Source organism: Notamacropus eugenii, chromosome 6 (genome assembly GCF_028372415.1).
Source record: "Notamacropus eugenii isolate mMacEug1 chromosome 6, mMacEug1.pri_v2, whole genome shotgun sequence".
In the NCBI taxonomy this organism is placed as follows: domain Eukaryota; kingdom Metazoa; phylum Chordata; class Mammalia; order Diprotodontia; family Macropodidae; genus Notamacropus; species Notamacropus eugenii.
This window is the reverse complement of record NC_092877.1, coordinates 104,191,310-104,213,290: the sequence shown is the minus strand read 5'-3', so window position 1 is coordinate 104,213,290 and position 21,981 is coordinate 104,191,310. Positions and strand designations below refer to the sequence as shown.

General features: G+C 38.7%; 1 protein-coding gene across 6 annotated transcripts in view; it reads left to right on the top strand.

Annotated features, from left to right (window-relative positions):
• Positions 1–21,981, top strand: part of USP46 (ubiquitin specific peptidase 46) — a 67,348-nt gene that overhangs the window by 12,821 nt on the left and 32,546 nt on the right. For 2 of the 6 annotated variants that reach the window (XM_072620764.1, XM_072620763.1), the window contains 3 exons: positions 13,737–13,817; positions 16,393–16,456; positions 17,454–17,667. In XM_072620764.1, coding sequence (XP_072476865.1) covers positions 13,744–13,817; positions 16,393–16,456; positions 17,454–17,667 — 352 coding nt within the window. In that variant the 5' untranslated portion in view covers positions 13,737–13,743. Of the gene's footprint in view, positions 1–3,620; positions 3,665–6,137; positions 6,278–13,736; positions 13,818–16,392; positions 16,457–17,453; positions 17,668–21,981 lie in introns of those variants that run through there. The other 4 variants (XM_072620766.1, XM_072620767.1, XM_072620768.1 and 1 more) reach the window with 3 other exon arrangements.

Here is a 21,981-nt window from a genome sequence, read left to right as displayed (position 1 = left end):
ATTCAGACTGAAATGTAGATGCAAAATGTAATTGTGGGTGTGTTTGGTCAAAAACTTCTAATAACCCTTCAAGATGTAATACACCTCTCCTTTTTTCTGGTAATGAGGGTGCATCATGTGGCCAAAAACATTTATTCATTTGCTTAGTTTAGAAATCAGTGTTTTGGTGCAGGTGGTTAAGTTATCCTAGCTGAAGAAGTACATAGGCCAGACAAGCTCAATTGCATTAAAATGTTTAGCTGTTTACCTGAAGGAAAATAGAGAAATAATTGGGGGGTGGGGTGGGGAGAGAAAGACTTTCACTTCTCTGGTCTTTTGAGGGTTTGAGGCAAGAGTAGTTGACTTGGGTTATTTAAGGTGAAAAATCTCTCCAGTGATAGGCTATTTAAAGAATCTCTGACCCAGAGAGAGAAGCAGAAGGCTCAGTAGAAAGAAGGCTGGATTTGGGATCCTAGGAACTGATTCAAATCCTGCCATTTGTTGTGTGTGTATGTTCGTCCTTTGTTGCCGAAGAAGACCATGCCATCAGAGAAATGATGACATGACTTGCACTTGACTTTGTTTTGAGTGAGGGAGGGCTGTGCAGGTCACCAGCCTCACTTCTCCTCCAGAGCCCCCTGAATCTGGTGACCAGATATTCATCAGGATGACTGGAGATGACCCAGGATGAGGTGATTGGGGTTAAGTGACTTGCCCAAGGTCACACAGCCATTTGTTAAACATGTGTTAAACAACCCGTTTGACCTTGGGTGAATCGATTCATCTCTGGAGTCCTAATGTTCTCATCTGTAAGCAAAAGGGGTTTGATTTAGCACATAACTTTAGGGTCCCTTCTAGCTCAACATCTATGATTCTTTCTTCATTCCCCAAAATAAATCAGATACAATAACTGGAAGAGTGAGTTAGGTTGGAGTATTGAGGGAATTAGGTGAAGACAATGAGTTTTGTCGTTTAGGGAACCAGGGAAAGGTCTGAGATTGACTCTGTTATCCTGTTTCCTGTGATCACTGCCCAAGTGATATGTCTTTTGGTTTCCACAAGTAAAATTAAACATAATTAGTTTTGCTTTGAAGGATATCAGCAAAATCTAATTAAAGATTATACAGTTATTGCTAAAGGACAAATAGAATGTATTAGAAAAGAGCAAAGTGGGAAGCACACTTTTTGCTTTTCTACTTTTAAGTTAATTGCTGTTTCTAATGTTTTTTTTCACCTGTGCCTGCAAGGAATGCATTTTCTGAGCTTGGTCTCCGACCCTGGTTAGGTTTGCTGAACCAGGCCTCTAGGCATACTTTACGTTCTGTTTTCTCTGCGTTCCAGCATGATCTCAGGTTATTCTACTGTATCTCAGGTCCTGGGGCCGTCTTTCTTTGGCAGGAGATTTTATAGCTCAGGTGCATGAAGCAGAGACCATTAACAAAAAGTCAGGTCAGTGAATTTCCCCAACATTTGCTATTTTTCTTATCCACAAATAATTAAGATTTGGAAATATTGTGGTAGAGGGTCAAAGTACTGCTAGACTGCATTTACATGAATTGGTTCTGTGTTACAGCCTGGAAGAACTGTGATGCAGGACAAACAGAGTAATGGGCTGGACATGGGGCTCTGGTTTGGGTTTTCCCACTAATTGACAGTGTTACTTTAAGCAAATGACTTACCATCTCTGGGTTTCAGGTTCTTCATCTGTAGAATAGGAATAAATAATGCCTGCCTCTACTTATGTTACGAGCATATTGTGAAGATAAAATTAAATAATGAGATATGAAGATGATTTATATTGAATGAATGAAGGATCTGTGACTGTGTCAATGTGGGGAATGCCCACCCATCTGTGATTTAGAAGATAAATCCTAGTGTGGTGTTTGAGGTACTTGCAGGGCCAGTGGCCAGGGTCATAGACAAGTGGGTGTCAGAATGGGATTTGAACCCAGGTCTTATCAATCACAAATTTAATGTTCTATCTATTATGGCAGGCTACTTTAAAAAGTGCCTTTTAAAAGTTTTTATTTCTTTTAAAAGCTAAGGCAAAGTGGTAATAGAGCCCAGTTCCCTTAACTTTTATCCTATTTATGTTAGCATTCAATGATAGCTATTATCAGATAGAGTTAGAAAGAAGAATATCAGAGAACACAGTGTTAAAACACTTAATATCCTACATACTGTTTTTAAAAAATTTTCCTACTGTTAAATATAGTGCTATTACCAGAAGTTAATAACATTTCAAGTGTAGCCTTTGTGTTACATCATTGTAAATGATATTGCATATAGATACACTCCTGTGTTCTAATTTACTTTCTTAATAATTACTGAAGAGTAAAGTTAAAAAGAGAATTTAAAAATTCTACCAGTCATGTCTTTTTCCTGAGGATAAGTCTGTACTGAAATTATTTTGGTATAGGATTTCATTTTAACATTTTCCTGGATCCTAGCCTCTAAGCAGATGAAAGTGAATGATACTGACATTCTTTTCCTTGTAACGTCTACAAGCATCAGTCCTATAGTCAGGAAAACCTGAGCTCCCTAAGTTCAACTCCAGCTTCAGACATTTACTAGCTGTGTGACCCTGGGAAAGTTACTTAACCCTGTTTGCCTCAGTTTCCTCATTTGCAAAATGAGCTGGAGAAGTAAATGGCAAACCTCTCCTGTATCTTTGTCAAGAAAACTCCAAATGGAATCAAGAAGTCATACATGAGTGAAAAATGACTCAACACACATCGCTTATAACTTTTTTGGTTCTACTTCTTTCAAAGTGACTAATATCCTGTGAAAATTTATACACCACACGTTGTTTTATCTCTCTAGTTATTTACAATATGAGTGAGATCTGGATGTTTTACTCAATGTGGTGGATGGTTAGCCGTGAGTGAGTGTTATTCTGGGTATTGAGCTTACATATTTCAAAGGCAACGGCCAAACTGGTTACGTTCAGGAATACTGTCTTTACCATTTGCCTAACTTTTTGCGCATTATCCCAAAATTTATCACTTTGGAATTACTCAAATTCTCAACTGAAAAGATAATCCCAAATTGGTTTAGGCTTGGGCTTACCCTAGCTGCTCTTATTCCAATAACTCTATTTCTTTAATTCGTTTCTAAGTTATATGCAGAGCTTTTGTACATGTAGGGCAAGGGGGTGAGTGGGGATAGAGAAGGAAACCTTGGATAAATGTTTCTTGGGGGATGTGGAGTGGAAGGGAAGTACTTCCTGGAACAGTACTTTCAGTGTTGGAGCCGAGCCTGGTTGCCTTGGCCTACTTGTGTCTGTGGTCACACAGTTGAGAGTTTTTTCCCCTCGCCTCCTTTTTCATTCCTCAATTTTTTTTTAAAAAAGTAATAGAGACCAATGAGGGACTTCGTTTTGTTTGACTATGTATATTTGTTACAAGGCATGTTTTTTTAAATGAAAAAAGATTAAATAAATAAATATATGATAGAATTCCACATTTCCCTTAATAACTCTTGGGATGGATTGGTCCTAAACTAGTCCACCCTTTGGTCTCTACCTTTCTGAAAGGGGACATAATACATAGATTTTCTGGGGTTTTAGACTTGCAGTGTGGTTTTTCTTTGAATCCTTTTTCATTCAAACATGTAAGCTACTTTGGGTTCTCTTTCCTCAGAAAATGCCTGAATCAAGAATTTCAAACAAGTAGGATAAAAGGAGGTAAATGCCTTATTTTTTAAAGTAATTTTGAAACTAACTTTTATACAATAACAAGTTTTTTGTGTGATTAACTTTTATATAATGAAGTCAATTAAACCTCATGTGTAACTAATTAGCTTCAAAAGATCTGCATATATCTATAATTAACAGTTATTCCTTTCTGCTCTACCCCATTTTATTATCTCTGTCCACATTGTCCACATTTGTGGACATAAAATTTTGTCCACATTAAATTTGTGGATTAAAAAAAATTATATAGTCATAGCTGGGTGATGTTGGGCAAGTCATTCTCAAAATGAAGTTTCAGAGCAAACATAGTTTGTATCAGTAAAGAGAGTTTTTTCACTGAGGTCCCTATATGATTTCATGAAATGATAGGTCCAGCCCAAAAGAAAAAAAATTGTAGTTAATACGTATTATCCTGATACTCTGGCTCTGCTTTTTTCACTTTGCATTATTCTGAATAATTTGCTTTCATATTTAAAACATATCTGTATTTTTCTTTTCAAATTCAGTCTGTCAGTAAACATTTATTAAGTACTTCCCATAATCCAGGCATTGTGCAAAGTGCTAGGGCTACAAAAAGAGACAATTCTATATTAAATTTTATTATAATTTTCCATTACATTTTATCAGTTAACGTCTCCATTTCCTTACCACAAATCCTTTCTTTAACGCCTTGAAAAATAGTTTTCAACCTTGATATTGTACTGAAAACCTTCTCTTGAAAGTCACCGGGACTTGCTCTTCATGTCTTTTCTTTTGACACCCTCCTTTTGGATACTTATTCTTCCTGTGGCTTCAGAACATCACACTTTCCTGTTATTTTGCTTTAACCACTCTTCCATATTCTTCATTCATATTTCTTCTCCTTAACTCCCTAAGGTCCATCTACTGACCAAGTCTTCCAGCTCTTACCCTAGGTGTTTCTACTCAGCTCTCCTGATTAGTGAGGCTTCATCCTATCCAGTTGGCTCCAGACTCACCACATGGTATTCTCATCATCTTTCTCCCATGCTACTACTCACATATCATTACCCCCTCCCCTATACTTCTAATTCTTCAAACAATAATCAGATTAACACTACCCTTCCTAGGTGGGATGTGTTATTACACTCATTCTCTCTCACACACATGCACACACACACACACACATACACACACACATCTTTTCTCTTCTGAGCACCAGTCCCACTGGCTTTTGGACGTTCCAAATTGAATATTTCATAATCATCTTAAACTCAGTATGTTTAGAACAGATCTCATGTCTTTCTTTCTAAACTTATCCTTCCCTTGAACTCTCTTGATCCCTTTCTTACTGTTGGGGGTACCCCCCTCCTCTTAGTCACCTATTTTCAAAATCTTCTTGTTATCTTTGTCTCCTTATTCTTATTTTCCCTACACATCTAGTAATCATTTGTCAAATGTTGTCATCTCTCTACAATATTCCTCAGTTCCATCCTTTCCTCTCCATTTATGTAGCCATGACTCTAGTTCAGTCCTGTATTACCTCTCTCCTATACTATTTGGGTGGCTTTTTATGTGCTCTCCCTACCTCAAGCTTCTCCTCACTCTAATCCGTTCTTCACGTGATTACCAAAGTGATTTTTCTAATGTACAGATAGGCCTGACCATGTCTACTTCACCCCTCCCTAACAATAAAATCCAATGGTTCCTGATATATCTGGAATCAAATACAAACTCCTCTGTTTGGCATTTAAAGCTCTTCACATCCTGGTCCCTTCTTATCTGTTAAAGTCTTCTTATACCCATTATTCCCCTTTACACACTGTAGAGACATATTGTCCTATTTGTTCCAAACAAATGCTCCATCTCCTATCTCTTGGTATTCATGTCTTCAATGGGTGGAATTTACTCTCTTCTTACTTCTTCCTCTTGCAGTTCCTAGGCTCAGCTCAAGCACCACCCTCTACTTCCAGCCTTTCTTGATCTCTCCCCTTCTTCTCCTCCCACTCGTTCCCATACCTCTGCCCCTCTATGTGTCTTATTTTTCTCTACTGAGTAGGAACTCTCTTTTTGCTTTTGTATATCCAGTACACAGCATGGAGGGGCAGCTAGATGGTGCAGTGAATACAGTCCCCAGTCCTGGAGTCAGGAAGACTCATCTTTCTGAGTTCACATCCGACTTCAGACACTTGCTAGTTATGTGATCCTGGGCAAGTCACTTAACCCTGTTTGCCTCAGTTTTCTCATCTGTAAAATGAGCTAGGGAAGGAAATGGCAAACCATTTCAGTATTTGCCAAGAAAATCTCAAAATGGGGTCACGAAGAGTTGGACATGACTGAACAACTCAGCATAGTGACTGGTGCATAGTAAGCACTTAATAAATACTTTTTCTTGTATTCATTCATTCATGAGTCTATCCTTCTTGCCTGTCTCTGCCAGAATTACCATCAAGCAAATTGTGTTCCCAAACCTCTCCTCATGGAGCTGCATTTCCTATTCCCCTAGGACAGTGCCTTACTTAGCTGGTAGGCTGCCAAGCTCATCTACTGTTTCATGCAAATTCAGAGTTGGAGAGGACTAGAGGCCATCCAATTCCATTCATCTATGTAAAACCAGAATCTCCTGACAAACAGTTTCCATGGAAGGTATGTGTTGTCTCTGTAGGTTGTGTCTCCAAATGGGTTGTTTAAATTCAGTTGGAAGAGGAGACTTTGTTTCCTGTCTGTAGGAGAAACAATCTCCTACCAAGAGTAGGAGATGTAACCTGAGTTTTGTGAGGTGCTGTTGAGGTAAGACTCTGCTTTAGTGAACAGCAGGATTACCCAACACTGCATGCCTGTGCAAGGGATGGAGTTGGCAGGAGAGTTGGGGAGAAGAGTCTTTCTTCTTCCTGCTTTGAAAGAAGACACAAGTAATTCCAGACCCTATTGGGGGAGGACCCAGTAGAGAACAGACATTGGTAAGACAGCTGATTCTTCCAACATGTCTGTTTCCCCTGAATCTGTTCTCTTTTTCTCTAGTTCTTCCCCTCACCCCCCATCTGCCATCCCCACCTCCAACTCCCTCCAGAGGGTTTGGAATCACTTGTGCAGGAAAGAAAAAGGACCCTGTGGCTCCTACTTGTCCCTTCACAAAGCTTACAGTGTTGAGTAATCTATCTCTCCATGAAGTTTTGAAACCTGCATCACTTCAACAAATAGGTCATCCAGCCATTGTTTGGAGACCTCCAGGAAGGAGGAACCCACTTTCTCCTGTGTTAGTCCATTCTACTTGTGAATAACTCTTAACTATTAGGAAAGTTTTCTTGTAAACAAGCCTAAATCTGCCTTTCCTTACCTTCTCTTCAGTACTATTGATTCTGGCCTTTAAGGCTAAGCAGAATAAGTACAGTTCTTTTTCTGTAGTGCCAATTCCTCAGATATTTGAAGTATAGTTTTCAAGACTCTTTACTCCTTCTTTCTCTATTCATGCACGGGGGGCTGGCGGGGAGGAAGCAAAAACAAAAATAGTCCCTACCCTCAGGAACTACATTTTAATTGGGGAGACATCTACATTAAAAAGTATGGAAAACTGGTTTAGAGGGGAAGACACCAGCACCTGGGGTTACTGGGAAAGGCCTTTCTCTGGAAGGTGGCATTTGAGCGGAGTCTTAAAGGGAACCAAGCATTTCAAGAGGTAGAAGTGAGGACAGGCATTCCAGGCACTAGGGGCAGCTAGTGCATAGGCAGGTAGATAGGTGATGGAGTGTCATGTGTGTGGAATAGCAAGTAATTCATAGATCTGAATAATGTGGAATGAGTGGAAAGAGAAGAGGTCAAGATCCACAGAGCTTTAAATGTCAAACAGAGGAGTTTGTATCTGTAAATTCTTGAGGGAATAGGAAACCATTGGGGTTTGAATAGGGGCTTGACACAGACCAGATTTGTTTTCAGAAAATCACTGGTGGCTATGAGAATTGGAGTGGGGAGAGACTTATGCAGGAAACCCATCAGGAAGCTATTGCAGTTTGTAACTGCTCCTGGAATCACTAAACTCTGTATAGTCTTTAACCCAATGTTATCTCTTCCCCCAAAAGTGCAACTGGGTGGCACAGTGGATAGAATTCAGGCTTTGGAGTCAGGAAGACTTTACTGTAGTGCCATTGGATTTTGAACCCAGAAACTAACAGATGAGACGTATAGTCCATTTCACTGTTCAACCATTTTATTACCCTGGTTCTTGTATATGAGTGTTAACTTCACCACAAATACAACTGCTGCTCATGGCCATTGGGTTCAGGATCATTCTTTTCTGTAAGAACTATGCACAGTTCATTTTTTTTTTATTAGGACCAGGAATTTTAAAATAACATGTTTCTCAGGTGATTAAACAAGAGGGTAACTAATCTTAGGAAGATAATTTTTTTGGGTGGAGTTTGTTTTTGTTTGGATTTTTTTTGTTTGTTTTTACATTTTTGAGGTTGAGAACATTTCTGTTTCAGGGAGAAACATGTTATGAATTCTAAGCATTATGGTTTTATATTAGTCATGTGTATCCTGCAAAAACAGATGCAGAATCACAAAGTGGAACCCATACATGGGCAATAATCCTATTTAACCAACTCTTATTAGATACCTACTCTATCCAGGTCCCTGGGGACACCAAGGAAAAAAAGTAAGGTATTCCCTGAGCTGAAGAAGTTTCTATCCTACCAGGAGGATACAACATGTACTCAGATAAGCAATTACATAGTGTATAAAAAGTAAATTCAAAATAATTTCTGGAAGGGGAGGGTACTAATAACTGGGGTCATTAGGAAAGTCCTTTTATAGGAGGAGTTTAGTAGATAAGCCAAGAAGAAAGCTAGAGATTCCAAAGCAGAGATGGGGGGGGAGAGACTTTTCTTCTGTGGGGGGATACACCTTTTTGTCTTTGCTTTTGTAAAACCCCAGAGGGCCTTGAATGTGGTAGGTGCTTATTTTTTTATCCGAATTTTTTACTTCTTGACCTGTGATTTCATGCTGTTACCAATTCTGATCAGAGCAGATCATCAGCAGTTTAGAGTCTTAGAATCTTGCTTGGGATGTTAAGTGGTTTGTGGAGGTGACAGCACTCCTTGAAGTTAGGTCTTCCAGTCTCCAAGCCTTCTTTTCATTGCATCAAGCTGAAATGGAATTATGAGATTGAAATCATGGTGAGTGAACATGCATTTTGATCTCTTAGGGCAGGGATTCTTAATCTGAGGTCCGTGCACTTGTATTTTTTTTTTTAAACTTTATGAATAACATTTTCCCCATTTATGTGTAAAAATAATTTTTAACATTCATTTTTTTGAGGGGGGAGGCAATGGGGGTTAAGTGACTTGCCCATGGTTACACAACTGGTAAGTGTCTGAAGCTGGATTTGAACTCTGATCTTCCTGACTCTAGGGCATTGCTTTATCCACTGTGTCACTCTAGCTGTCCCTTTAATATTAATTTTTAAAAATTTTGTGTTCCAAGTTCTCTCCTTCCTTCTTTCCTCACCTCCTTGAGATGTTAAGCGATTTGATTTAGATTATAGAAGTCTGCATATGTTTTTTAAAAAATATTTTAACAACTGTATTTCAATATAATTGGTTTCCTTTTGTAATTCTTAATTTTATGTATTTTAAAACATTCTGAAAAGGGGTCTGTAGATACCCCCAGACTGCCAGAGATATCCAAGACACAAAAAAGGTTAAGAATTCCTGTTCTAGGGGAAATGAGTTTCTCTTGAGGTTTTTTGTAGATACCTGTCTTAAGAAGAGGAACTGGTAGTATATGGACTCATTTATCACTAGAAACAAAATAGATTTAAGCAGTATTGTACTGTACTTCATTCCTAAATGACAGGTAAAGAAATTGGATTATTGAAATAGCAGATAAAGTATACAAATTTAGTGGGGAGGAAAAGGCAATTTAGATGAGGATGGAAAATTCCATGCCTTCAAGTTGTTCTTTTCTGGGTTGGTTTTGCTTTGCAGCTTTTCAAGGTCCCAATAGCAGTTGGGCCTATTTTCACTCCATTCATTCAGCTGTTCTGAAGCTATTTCACTCTGTTGGCAGAAAATGCTAATCGTGTGCAGCAAGATACAAGCTCAAATGAGATTAAACAAATTTTTTATTGTAAACTTAACCAACAATCAAAACAAAGATGCTTACATGAGTACAATCATTCAAAGAACTTTAACACTGTACATGGTAGAAACAAATATAATAATGAACAACAAACCTTAAAAAAGGCTTTTCTTCCATATCCCCTTACAAGTCTGTTTGAAGTTCCATCATCTTGTGTTTGTTTTCTTTGAGAAACAGTTCTTAAAAAGACAGAATTTTTGCTTGAAAAATATCAATATCATAGAGCTCTGAAGGCTTAAAAGAGCTAAGCCTTTCAAAGTACTAAAATCGGAAGGCATTCAGGCAGGCTGTCCTGAGGGTAAGGGCTTATGGGAAGGGATATCCTTGGGTGAGCTCCTGAGTCTTTCCTTGTCACTGGCCAGTTGCGGGCAAAGAGAACTTGGTCATTTACTTGATCTGGATTCCATTCTCCCTGACCTTGTTAAGTTCACATTGTACACTTCTCCATGATGCCAATAGATTCATTGTTGAAGAAGCTTTACCAAGGGAGGAGAAATAATTGTTTCTTGTGTGGAAGTGTAGGACTGTTTTAGTTGGCTCATAAAGTAGTTGCCTTTGGGAATGTCTAGATTCTACAAGGGTGAAGGGAAGAGAAGGGGAGAAGCATTGTTGTTTTTTTTTCATATATAAATTTATTTATTTTCAGTTTTCAACATTCACTTCCACAAAATTTTCTCCCCATCTCCCCCCTATTCCCACCCCAGGACATTATGTATTCTGATTGTCCTTTCCTCCAATCTGCCCTCCCTTCTATCACCCTCTCACCCCTTATCCCTTTCCCTATTGTTTTCCACTAGGGTAAGATAGATTTCTATACCCCATTGCCTATATATCTAATTTCTTAGTTGCATGTAAAAACACCCTCTAACTTTCATTTTTAAATCTTTGAGTTCCACATTCTTTCCCTTCCCCTCCTCCCCACCCACCCTCATTGAGAAGGTAAGCAGTTTGATAAAGGTTATACATGTGTGATCATGCAAAACACTTCCAATAACAGTGAGGTTGTGAAATTCTAACTATATTCCCCTCTATCCTATCCCACCCTCTATTTATTCAATTCTCTCCTTTGACCTGTCTCTACCAAAGTGTTTGCTTCCAGTTACCCCTTACCCTAATCTGCCATCCCTTCTACTATCCCCCCCCTCTGTTATCTCCTTCCCCCCTGTTTTCCTGTAGGGTAAGATAAACTTCCATATCCAACTGAGTGTGATTGTTATTACCTCCTGAAGCCAAGTCTGATGAAAGGAAGGCTCACTTATTCCCTCTCACCTTCCCCTTCTTCCCCTCCAAGGGGAAGCTCTTTCTTACCTCTTTTATGTGTACATTCTACCTCTCCCTTTCTCTTTTTCCTGGTACATTCCTGTCAACACTTAATTTTCTGTTTCAGATATCATCCTTTTATATTCAGCTCACCCTGTGCCTTCCCTCCTCTCTTTCTCCTTCCCTCTTTCTCTCTCTCTCTGTATACACACACACATGCTTACATATGTATGTTCCCTCCAACTATCCTAATGCTGAGAAAAAGGTCTCATGAATTACAAATACCATCTTTCCATGTAGGAATGTAAACAGTTCAACTTTAATAAGACGTTTATGGTTTCTCTTTCCTGTTTACCTTTTCATGCTCCTCTTGATTCTTGTATTTGAAAGTCACATTTTTTGTTCAGCTCTGGTCTTTTCAACAACAATGTTTGGAAGTCCTCTATTTCATTGAAATTTCATTTTTTTCCTCTGAAGTATTATACTCAGTTTTGCTGGGTATTTATTTTATAAATATCCAATAAATTTTGCTGGGTAGGTGATTCTTGATTTTAATCCTATCTCCTTTGACTTTTGGAATATCATATTCCAAGTCTTCTGATCCCTTAGTGTAGAAGCTGCTAAGTCCTGTGTTATCCTGATGGTATTTCCATAATACTTGAATTGTTTCTTTCTGGCTCCTTGTAATATTTTCTCTTTGACTTGGGAACTCTTGAATTTGGTTACAATATTCCTAAGAGTTTTTCTTTTTCGATCTCTTCCAAGAGGTGATTGGTGGATTCTTTCAATATTTATTTTACCCTCTGGTTCTAGAATGTCAGGGCAGTTTTCCTTAGCAATTTCTTGAAAGATTATGTCTAGGCTCTTTTTTTGATCATGACTTTCAGGTAGTCCAATAAATTTTAAAATTATCTCTCCTGGATCTACTTTCCAGGTCAGTTCTTTTTCCAGTGAGATACTTCACATTGTCTTCTATTTTTTTCATTTTTTTGGTTCTGTTTTATAACTTCTTGATTTCTCATAAAGTCATTAGCTTCCATTTGCACCATTCTAATTTTTAAAGAATTATTTTCTTCACTGAGCTTTTGGACCTCTTTCCATTTGGCCCATTCTGCTTTTTAAGGCATTCTTCTCCTCATTGGCTTTTTGGACCTCTTTTGTCATTTTGGTTAGTCTCATTTTAAAGGATTTCTTTAGCATTATGGAGGGTTTCCTTTAGCCAGCTGTTGATTTATTTTTCATGGTTTTCTTGTATCACTCTCATTTCTCTTCCCAATTTTTCCTCTACTTCTCTTACTTGATTTTCCAAATCCTTTTTGAGCTCTTCCATGGCCTGAGACCAATTCATATTTTGCATGCAGGAGCTTTGGCTTTGTTGTTTTCTTCTTGGCTGTATGTTTTGATCTTCCTCATCACCAATGATATAAGAAAATACCTCTTCACAGAGAAAGTAAGAATCTGTAGTCTGTTTCTTTTCCCCTGTTTGCTCATTTCCCCAGCCAATTACTTGACTTTTGGACTTTGTTTAGTAAAGGGCTTCAAAAGCAGCCTTCATTTCATCAGTGGCTGCAGCTGCCCTGGGGCTGGGGTTGGAACAAGCTTACCTCTCAGCCAGGTGACAGACCCTTCCTACTGACCTTGGAAGCTGTCTTTAGAGCATGTGGGTTGAGAAGTCTGGAATCCACAGCAGCCACCCATGATCCCATCCTGGTGTGATAGACCCATCCTGGTGCAATAGACCCTTCCTGTCAACCTTCCAGATTGTCTTGGGCTGGAAATTTGCTGCACTCTGTCACTTTGTGGCTTCTGCTGCTCTAGAATTTGTTTAGAGTAATTTTTTACAGGTTTTTTTAACGGGGAGAGCTGTAGGAGGTTCCTGCTTCTACTCTGCCATCTTGGCTCTGCCTCCAGGAGAAGCATTTATTAAGTTCTTGTTATGTTCCAAAAACTGTGCTAAATGCTTTTACAAATATTACACTATTTGATTCAGTGGGGTGGCAAACTGAATAGAGCCCAGGGCCTAGAATCCAGAATATCCAAGCTCAAATCCAACCTCAGAAATGTATTCGCTCTGTGAACTTGGGCAAGTCAATTAATCTCTGTCTCAACTGTAAGATGGGGATAACAATAGCCTGATTGTTTTGAGGATCAAATGAGGAAAATGAACTTGGGTTGGGTTTTTTTGGTGAGAGTTTTTTTTTAATAAAAGTTGAAATTGGTGGTATAGCCCATATTCCATTCTGGATAATAGACTTTCACGCCAATATAAATCTAGCATTTTATTCCAGAGAAATTGTGTGGTCATGATTTTTCCATTTTATTGGTTTCATACCTCCTCTTTCCTAGAGTTCTTTTAGGACATAGTGAAAGATGAGAAGAGGTTTAAGGAGAAGAGAAGCATATTGCCAAGACTAAAGAAGGGCAGTTGTATGTGAGGGATACTCTTTATTTTTTATCCCTTATCAACCAGTATGAGAGACAATGATATGGAGATAATACTGGGCCTGTCCATTATTTCTCTACCTTGTTGGACTGGCCAGCTCCTACTATTTGGAATTCATTTTGGTGTCCTCTTTTTCTACACACTAGACTGTATGTCTCTGACCAAAGGAAATGTTTCTTTTGGGAGCTGACTTTTTCCAAGTTTTATTTTTTTCATTTTTTTCTATTTCATATTAAACTGAACATATCACTTTTCTTTTTCCAGGGCACCAATGCCTCTGCTCTGGAAAAAGACATTGGTCCAGAGCAGTTTCCAATCAATGAACACTACTTTGGATTGGTCAATGTAAGTATTGTTTTCATTAAATGCCCTACTCTATCCTCCTACATGAAATCCATTGTTTTCATTGCTTGATTTTCAATAGTAGTTATAGAAAATGTAGAATGTAGAAAATGGGAAGTTGGAGGTGTAAGAAGGATAACTTCAATCCATTATTTTAAGGCAATTTTAGATGCCTTGAAATAGGCATTAGCTCCTATATCTGGGCTAGTTGCTCCTGTGTTCCCAGAGCTGTCCTTATGGGATTTCCCCCCTACACTGCTTTCAATGATTGAGGATCAGTTACACAGTTCAGTGATGAAGTTACATTTATTTTGATGGCCATTCCAGATAAATCTATGTAGGCAAACTCACCTTTTTCCAAAATCATGGACAAATCTTAGGATAATACTGAATTCTTTGCATAAAATTCAAATTCCACAAATTTTTATTAAATACCAACTTTTATGTAAAGCATTATGCAAGCATTATGCAAGATACTAAGGGAGAAACAGATTAAATAAAACATTTTTCTTTCTAGATTGTAAGACTACTGAGGGTAAGCACACATACAGGGATAAATATAATATCAAATAGAAAAAGATAATTTTATAAAACAAATACAACCAAGTTATTATGCAAAGTACAAGGAAACAAATAATCACTTGTAGCTCTGGAGAGATAATGGGATAATTAGGTCAGATTTTACAGAGAAAGTGACATTTGAACTGGGTCCTGGGATTTCCTAACCTAAATGGAGTAACACAGGTGGCATTCCAGCTCCTGGTAGGGGTAAGCAAGACTAGATATTCTGTGCAAACTCCTGGTCTCATTTCACTTCTGCTCTACTAATATCCTCTTTGAACTGCCCCAGAGCAAAACCTTGTGTATAACAAGATCTACCAGGCTCTGGTTTCCTGACCAGCTGGCTACAGCCAAGTGATCAGGTAAAACAACCCATGTCCCCTTCAGTTTCCCTTCCTGATCTGCCTCTCTGGGTGGAGGACATAACAGAGCGTAAGCACTCTCTCAGAAACACCTGGCTCTCATGTTCAGCTGCTCTTGTAGCACTCTGATGATGTGGCTGTGGGCTAATGTATCATTTCCAGTGTGGAAGCTGAAACCCAGAAGCCCTCTGAATCCAGCCCCTTTCCCTGTGTGACAAAGTGTGTGCCTTCCACTTTGGGCCCTCTTTCTAGGGGTGAGAGGCTGATGAGGAGAGAAGGAAGGTTATAGAACTAGAAGTGATGTTTATTGGTTGGAACAGAAGCATTAATGTGAGTGAAATATGAGCATTTTATTTAAATATAATGTCTTGGACGCTTGTGGACTAGTTCTTAGCTTAGATTTGTCTGTGAAGACCATTACAAACTCAGTGGGTGTTTTTCCTTTACAAAGACAAATGTATTAATGGTATGTGGGGAGGAATGAAAATATAGGTCATCGAATGGAAGAAGAAACAATTATGGAAATTGATGCTTATTTTCTTTCCCCATAGACTTGTTAATTTTTCCATACTCAAAGCTAATGTGATATATCACAGCTCCATCTAGTTTCTTAAAAGAATTCATTCCCTTCCTTTCTCTCCCCTCTGTCTCTCTCCCTCTGTTTCTTATTCTCTTTTTATCCCCTCCACCCTCTCCTTTTCCCTCTTCTTTTCTCTTTCCCATCACTTCTCTTTTGTCCCCTCTCCATTTCCTCTTTCTCCCTCCATCTTTTCCATTTCCCCCCATCTCTCTCTTTTTATATACACACACTATTAAACCTGGCAAGACCATTTCAAATACAGAGAAGGAAAGCATATTCCAGAAACTTTCTCCATCGAAGCCCTTCTCCCAGGCACTGTCTTTTGAATAAGGGTCAGGTTTCAGTGAAGTAGTGTTGGATTCTCACCTCAGGCCCTCATCATAGGTGTAATAATAAGAGGCTAGTAAGAAACAGGAGGATAGGGATTGAGGTGTTTGTGGGCTGATATTACTAATAAGTTAGAGAGAATATCTGTCTTCCTGTTGGGCTAAACATAAGCCACAAGCTAAAGGGAGAATTGGGATAAATTATTTAGTATTTTAAAGATGATAGGCTACTGGATCTAGAGTCAGAGAACTTGAATTGAGTCCCCATTTGGCCTCTTTCTAACTGCAACCTTGGGAAAGTCCCTTTTCTTCTCAGCCTCCATTTTCTATTCTGTCACAACAGGGGATGCAGTGATTTTATTGAGTTGTAGTGTGGCATAGTAGAAAGAGAACTTGTTTTCAGGAAGACTTTGGTTAGAATCCAACCTCTGACATACATTGGCTGTGTGACCTTGGGCAAGACACTTAATTTCTTGGTGTTGCAGGCAGTCCTCTAATATTATGAGATGCAGAGCAGGTGCTGACTTTTAATGGTAGAGGCAACTATGAGACAAGAGCATTTGAACGATCTTTCTGGGCTTGATCATGTCTATTATGGTATTGTACCAAAGCTAGATTCTCCCCCCTCCTACAATGATTAGTTCATTTGTAAAGATAAAGTCTAGAAAAGCATTTGTTAAATTTTGTTTAAATCTCCTTTTTGTGTTCTATTTTGTTTTCACGGACTCTATTTTTCTGATGGTGGCTAGGGACCTCAAAAGGTCAATGTCGCCTGGATCTCTCCACATCTCCAAGAGCCTCTTCCCCTCACAAGTGAGTGACATTCAGCTTCTGCTGAAATGACTCCTCTGAGAGAGCTTAGAACACCCTTTTTGATTTTTGGACAGCTGTAACATTTAGAAATTTCAACTCTACCTCCTCTGTAACTCCCACTCATTGATCTTAATCTCACTCTCTGTGATTATAGAGATTGTCTAATACCCCTTCCATATGGTAGTCTTTGAAATGTTTGAAGACAGCTATCATGTCCCCTCTCCCCCCCCCCACCCCAAGTATTATCTTCTCTAAGTTAAACATCTCTGGTTTCTTTAGTATTTCCTTATCTGGTAATGGTTTCAAATTAATTATCCTGATTAGCCATCTCGTTACCCTGCACCTGTTGGTAATTTTTCTTTAAATGTGGTCTGGCCAGAGCAGAGATTGTTACTGAGATACCTTTTTCTAGAACCTGTCCTGCTATTTACGCCACCAAAGAAAGCATTGCCATTTTAAGTCCACCGTTTCATACTTATATTGACTTGACTGTTGGCCAATATACATACATCTTTTTAATGTGTATGTAAAAGGTCTTTCCTTCCTGCAATGTCCTAAGCACAAGTATAGGATTTAAACATTTGTCCTTATCAGATTTCAGCTTGTCATTGTCAAATTTCATCTGTTAGATTTGGCCTATCATCCTAGCTAACAAGACTCAACCAGTTTTTCCATCAGAGAGTAATGCTAATTGTCACCTTAGGATATTACAACTGTCAGAGAATTCTGAAGTATTTAGCATGTGACCTGTTGTACTCAAAGGAAAGGTCCAAAGACCATCATTGGGGATATTTGTATTTTTCTTCTATTTACACTGATCCATAACTGACTTAATTGACACATAAAAATATTGTACTGTGTTTCTAGTACAAGTAGGCTGATGCAGATTGTCATACCTGAAAGGTGATTGAGTATTAAAGCCTCCAGAGGCAAAAGTCTTCTAGAAGTCAGATCTCTTTGGGAAATGATTCATGATATTCTGCTTTTCCTTTGGCAGTTCGGGAACACATGCTACTGTAACTCAGTGCTGCAAGCATTGTACTTCTGTCGGCCCTTTCGAGAAAATGTCTTGGCATACAAGGCCCAGCAAAAAAAGAAGGAAAATTTGTTGACTTGCCTTGCAGACCTTTTTCACAGCATTGCTACTCAGAAGAAAAAAGTTGGTGTGATTCCACCAAAGAAGTTCATTTCAAGGTTAAGAAAGGAGAATGGTGAGTATAAAGCAATGCCTTCTTTAAAGCATGACTGGTCTTGCCTACTTCCCCATAAAGAGAGAAAAGTTAGTGATGGGACTGAGTGGATCAAATTACTTCAATCTCAAGGTTTTTTCAAGGGTCTGCCATTTTGTGGTTGGTGGCATTCCCTCTACCAATGGAGAATGTAATTCTTATTATATATTTAAAAAAAAAAATCAACTTACTAGTTTTTTTCCCAAGAGCTATGCCACGCTTTTCCTCCTTCCCACAAACAAAACAAAAGAAAACATTGGCCTTTGGCCCACCTAGGAATAGATCTTTCTAACTGTACACAAAGTCATTATTGGGCCTATATTCAAAGGCCATCTTAGCTTGATGGACTCATCTTTTAGAACTTATTTTCCACTGACATAGCCTTTGAGGAGTGAGGTACATCTCTTTATATCAAAGAGGCTTCAAAATAGGTTTTTATTGGAGGAATGGTTCCCATATCAGGGCAAAAATTATAATCTCATTTTAGCAGGCACTTTTTTTTGGAATATATCTATAGCTTTATTTCAATAACATTGATTTGCTTTGTAGTTAGTTTTGCACATTTAAAAAGGTTTTTCTGAAAAGGGGTCCATTTGCTTCACCAGACTGTGAAAAGGGGCTGTGGTACAAAAATAGGCTAAGCACCTCAGTTTTAGGATGATCTCTTGGGGATTCAGTATGTTCTGTTTGGTCTGAGTGAGAAGAAGCAGGCAATGCCCACTGATGCCAGAAGATGTCAGGAAGCAGTTTTAGGGTTTGATGAAAATCAGTCAGTCAACAAGCATTTATTAGCATTTACCACGTGCCAGGCACTGCGCTAAACACTGGGAATACAAATACAATCAGAAATAGAGATAGTTCCTGCTTTCAAGGAACTTATATTGTAATGGGAGAAAACAGAAGGACTAAAAGGGAGCTGGAAAGGTATGTTGGGGTGGGGTAAAGGGATGTGGCACAGGTGCTTTGTAGAGGATATAAGGAGTGCAACCCAGGCTGTAATGAGGTGTTGGCTGGCCTGAGTGCCATCCATGGAGAAGCCATCTGGTTAGATTAAGAGAGCAGGCTGAGGGGTAGAGCTTGGTACTTCCAGTGTGAGGATTCCAGGGTTTGAGGGAACTTTAAGATGGGCATGGAAGTGTATGTACAGAGTGGAGCTTGGAGAGGAAAGAAGAAACTTCTAACACTTAAAGCAATCTCCGAGTGTAGTGGCCTGCTTTAGGAGGTGGAGGATTTCCCTTCGTTGGAGGTCTTGAAGTAGAGGGTGGGTTAATGTCACGGAGATTCTTTTTCATTATAGGTTAGACTTGATGGCTGCAGAGAGCCCTTTCTACTCTAAAAATTCTGTGATTCTTGTTTGGATTCAGCCTCCCCTGCCCCCTCCAAGCCACCCCCCACCAAAAAAAAATCTTATAGGATCATATCTAGGGTTGGGTAAGAGAGATACTTGCCCCAAGCATCCTTCTAAATAGAACACCAATAGAAAGAAACACTTTGATTCATTATTTAAACAAAATTATACTATCTTGTACACTTGTCATAAGTAATTACAGTAAATGAATATTATCTCATACTAAGTAGTGCTTTTAAAAAACAGTTCTTTTTAATTAGATTGTCTGATCCAGTTGAAGGATATCAATGTGAAACACTGTGTTGCGTGCTCAGTTGATTTGCTACTGCCCTGGTTTCTTACTCTGGTTTAATTTTTTCCTTGAAAGAGAAGAGCTACTGAAAAACTATTTGGAGAATAAGATAAAATTTTTTAGTAAAGCAGTTGTTTGATCTGTATTCAGGCATACCTTGTCCTCAGTTATTATTCAGTTTCGCAAAAGCTCACTGACCTTAGAGGAAGCAGTAAGACCCTGTGGACCATTGGGAAAAATATTAAAAATGGACAGTAACTTAAATGACAATATGGCAGAGTCTCATTCCTTTATAGTGAAGGTTGGTTATAAGTATGAATGATGATTTAGCTTTTTATCACCAGTTTCCTATTAGACATTTCAAACTGAATGTCCTGTAGACATTTCCAATGCAACGTGTCCAAAATAGAATTTATCTTTCCATCACCATCCCCATTCCCCTTTCACAGTGCCTTATTTTTTGTTAAAGATGCCATCATTTTTCTAGCCTCCGTGGTTCATAATCTTGATTTAATCCTTAATTCTTCATTCTTCCTCATCCGATATTACTAGACCATTACCATTTCATTTCCAAATCTTTTACGTGTCTCTTCTCTACTCACACACTTTCATTCAGTTCCTCATCACCTCTCACCTAGAATTTTTGAAAACATCATATTTTATAATGAACTTAAAATTTCCACATACATATGCATTTCCATATATATGTGTATATATGTATATGTGTGTACCCACATATATACACATGCATCTGCATACAAAAAAGAAGATTGTATATGAAACCTTATCTGGATCTTATATGAACCTTGTTTAGACCATTGAGAATCAGGGGTGTACAGAAGCCAGAAATGTACCTGTGTGTAAGAGCTGATCATTAAATTTTCACTGCAAGCATTTACACGTTGGAAATTGACAAATGCTACAAATCAGAGCTTGATTTATTGTTTTATTGCTTGACTTAAGAAAGTGATGCAGAAAATAATAATAATGCTAGTTAAGCTTAAAACTCGAAATTTTTGGAGAGGCAGTTGTTAAACATTTACAAACATACTTCTGACAATTGTATCTAAATTGGTCTCCCTTGCTCGTCTCCCTTCATTCCGCCCGTCACATTGTTGCCAAAGTGATTTTCCTTAAATATCAACCTAACCGTGTTGCTTCCCTACTCAATCAACTCTAGTGTTGCCTCTGGGACTATGTATAAACCCCTGTGTTTGACTTTTAAAGCCTTTCCTGGCCCCAGTTCTTCTTTCCAACTTCATTATACAATTACCCCTTTCCCATTTTTCAATCTCTGCTCTCCTTGAATGAATGGCATTCCACCTCCCATTTCCATGTCCTTATACTGGCTGTCTTTCCCCATGATTGAGCTGCAGTCCTCATCAGCTCTGACTCAGGCTCCCTCTCTTCCTTCAGGACCTATCTTGAGCACTGCCTTCTACTGCCTTTATATTTGATCCTGGAGGTGAAAGGTTGCCACTGGGGCTTTTTGAAGAGGAGGATGACATGATCAGACCTGCACTTCAGGGATGATCTCTTTGACAGCTGAGTAGAGGCTGGACTAGAAGGAGGAGAGGCTGGAGGTGGGGAGAGAATGTAGAAAGGGAGATTTAAATTAAGTGTTGATGAGAGCCAGAGAATCCTCCCACACATGAGACATTTTCATTTCTTTCTATGTCCTGTATCAATATCCTTTAGCTTTGGACCTTAATTCACTGCAGTTGACTCACAGTAGGCTGACTAACCCATAATAATATAATAGATGCTTCCTTTTTTTTCTTCAGGCAGTAGGATAGTGGATAGGTTCCTGGACATGGAGTGAGGAAGCCCCAGATTTAAATCCTTCCCCTCCACCCCAGCTCCTATTACTCTTATCCTTCCTTACTTAAGCTTGTAGTTTATATATTTTCTGTCTATGGTTTTTATCATACAAGTTGTCTCCCACAATACAGTGTAAACTTCTTGGATTATTTAATTTTAGATGTGTTTCCCCAGAGCCTACCAGAGTGCCTGTCACATGTAGTGGTTGCTTAATAGGTGCTGGCTGATTGAAACAATGTTGAACACACTTAACTACATGATGAGGCATGCCTGAAATGTAATGTTGGTTGTGTATATGCCAGGGTCAGCCTTATATGCTTCAGAGTGTAACCACTTTGCTTTGGTTCTAGGAATCTGCCCTCAACTTTAGGAACTAGTTACATGTTTCTGTCAAAAATAGATTAGTCCCAAGTGATTTGCACAGTCTTGTTTCACTCTTCATTTTTATGGTATCCAGTAATCAGACATTAGTACCATAGTTAGAAAGTCTTTTCCCATTTTCTCTGCTTATCACCTCCCCATCACCTCCCCGAGTCCAACAAATCCTGTGACCCCCGCCAAATCCTTTGCCCTTCCCCAAATACTCATCTCTTTTTTCCTTTCTCACCCTTACTTAACAGACCCACATTAGCACACTTAATTACTAAATGCTTGTTAACTTACTGTCATAAAATGACAAATATGAAAATTCCAAGAAACTTGGGAAGAATTCCCAAGAAACTTGGGAAGACTTGGATGGATGAAATGGTAATAGCAAAGTGAAGTAAGCAGGAAAGATAGCAGTGTATGTAATGGACACAATGATGTAATCCTAGACCAAAATGCCATAGAACTC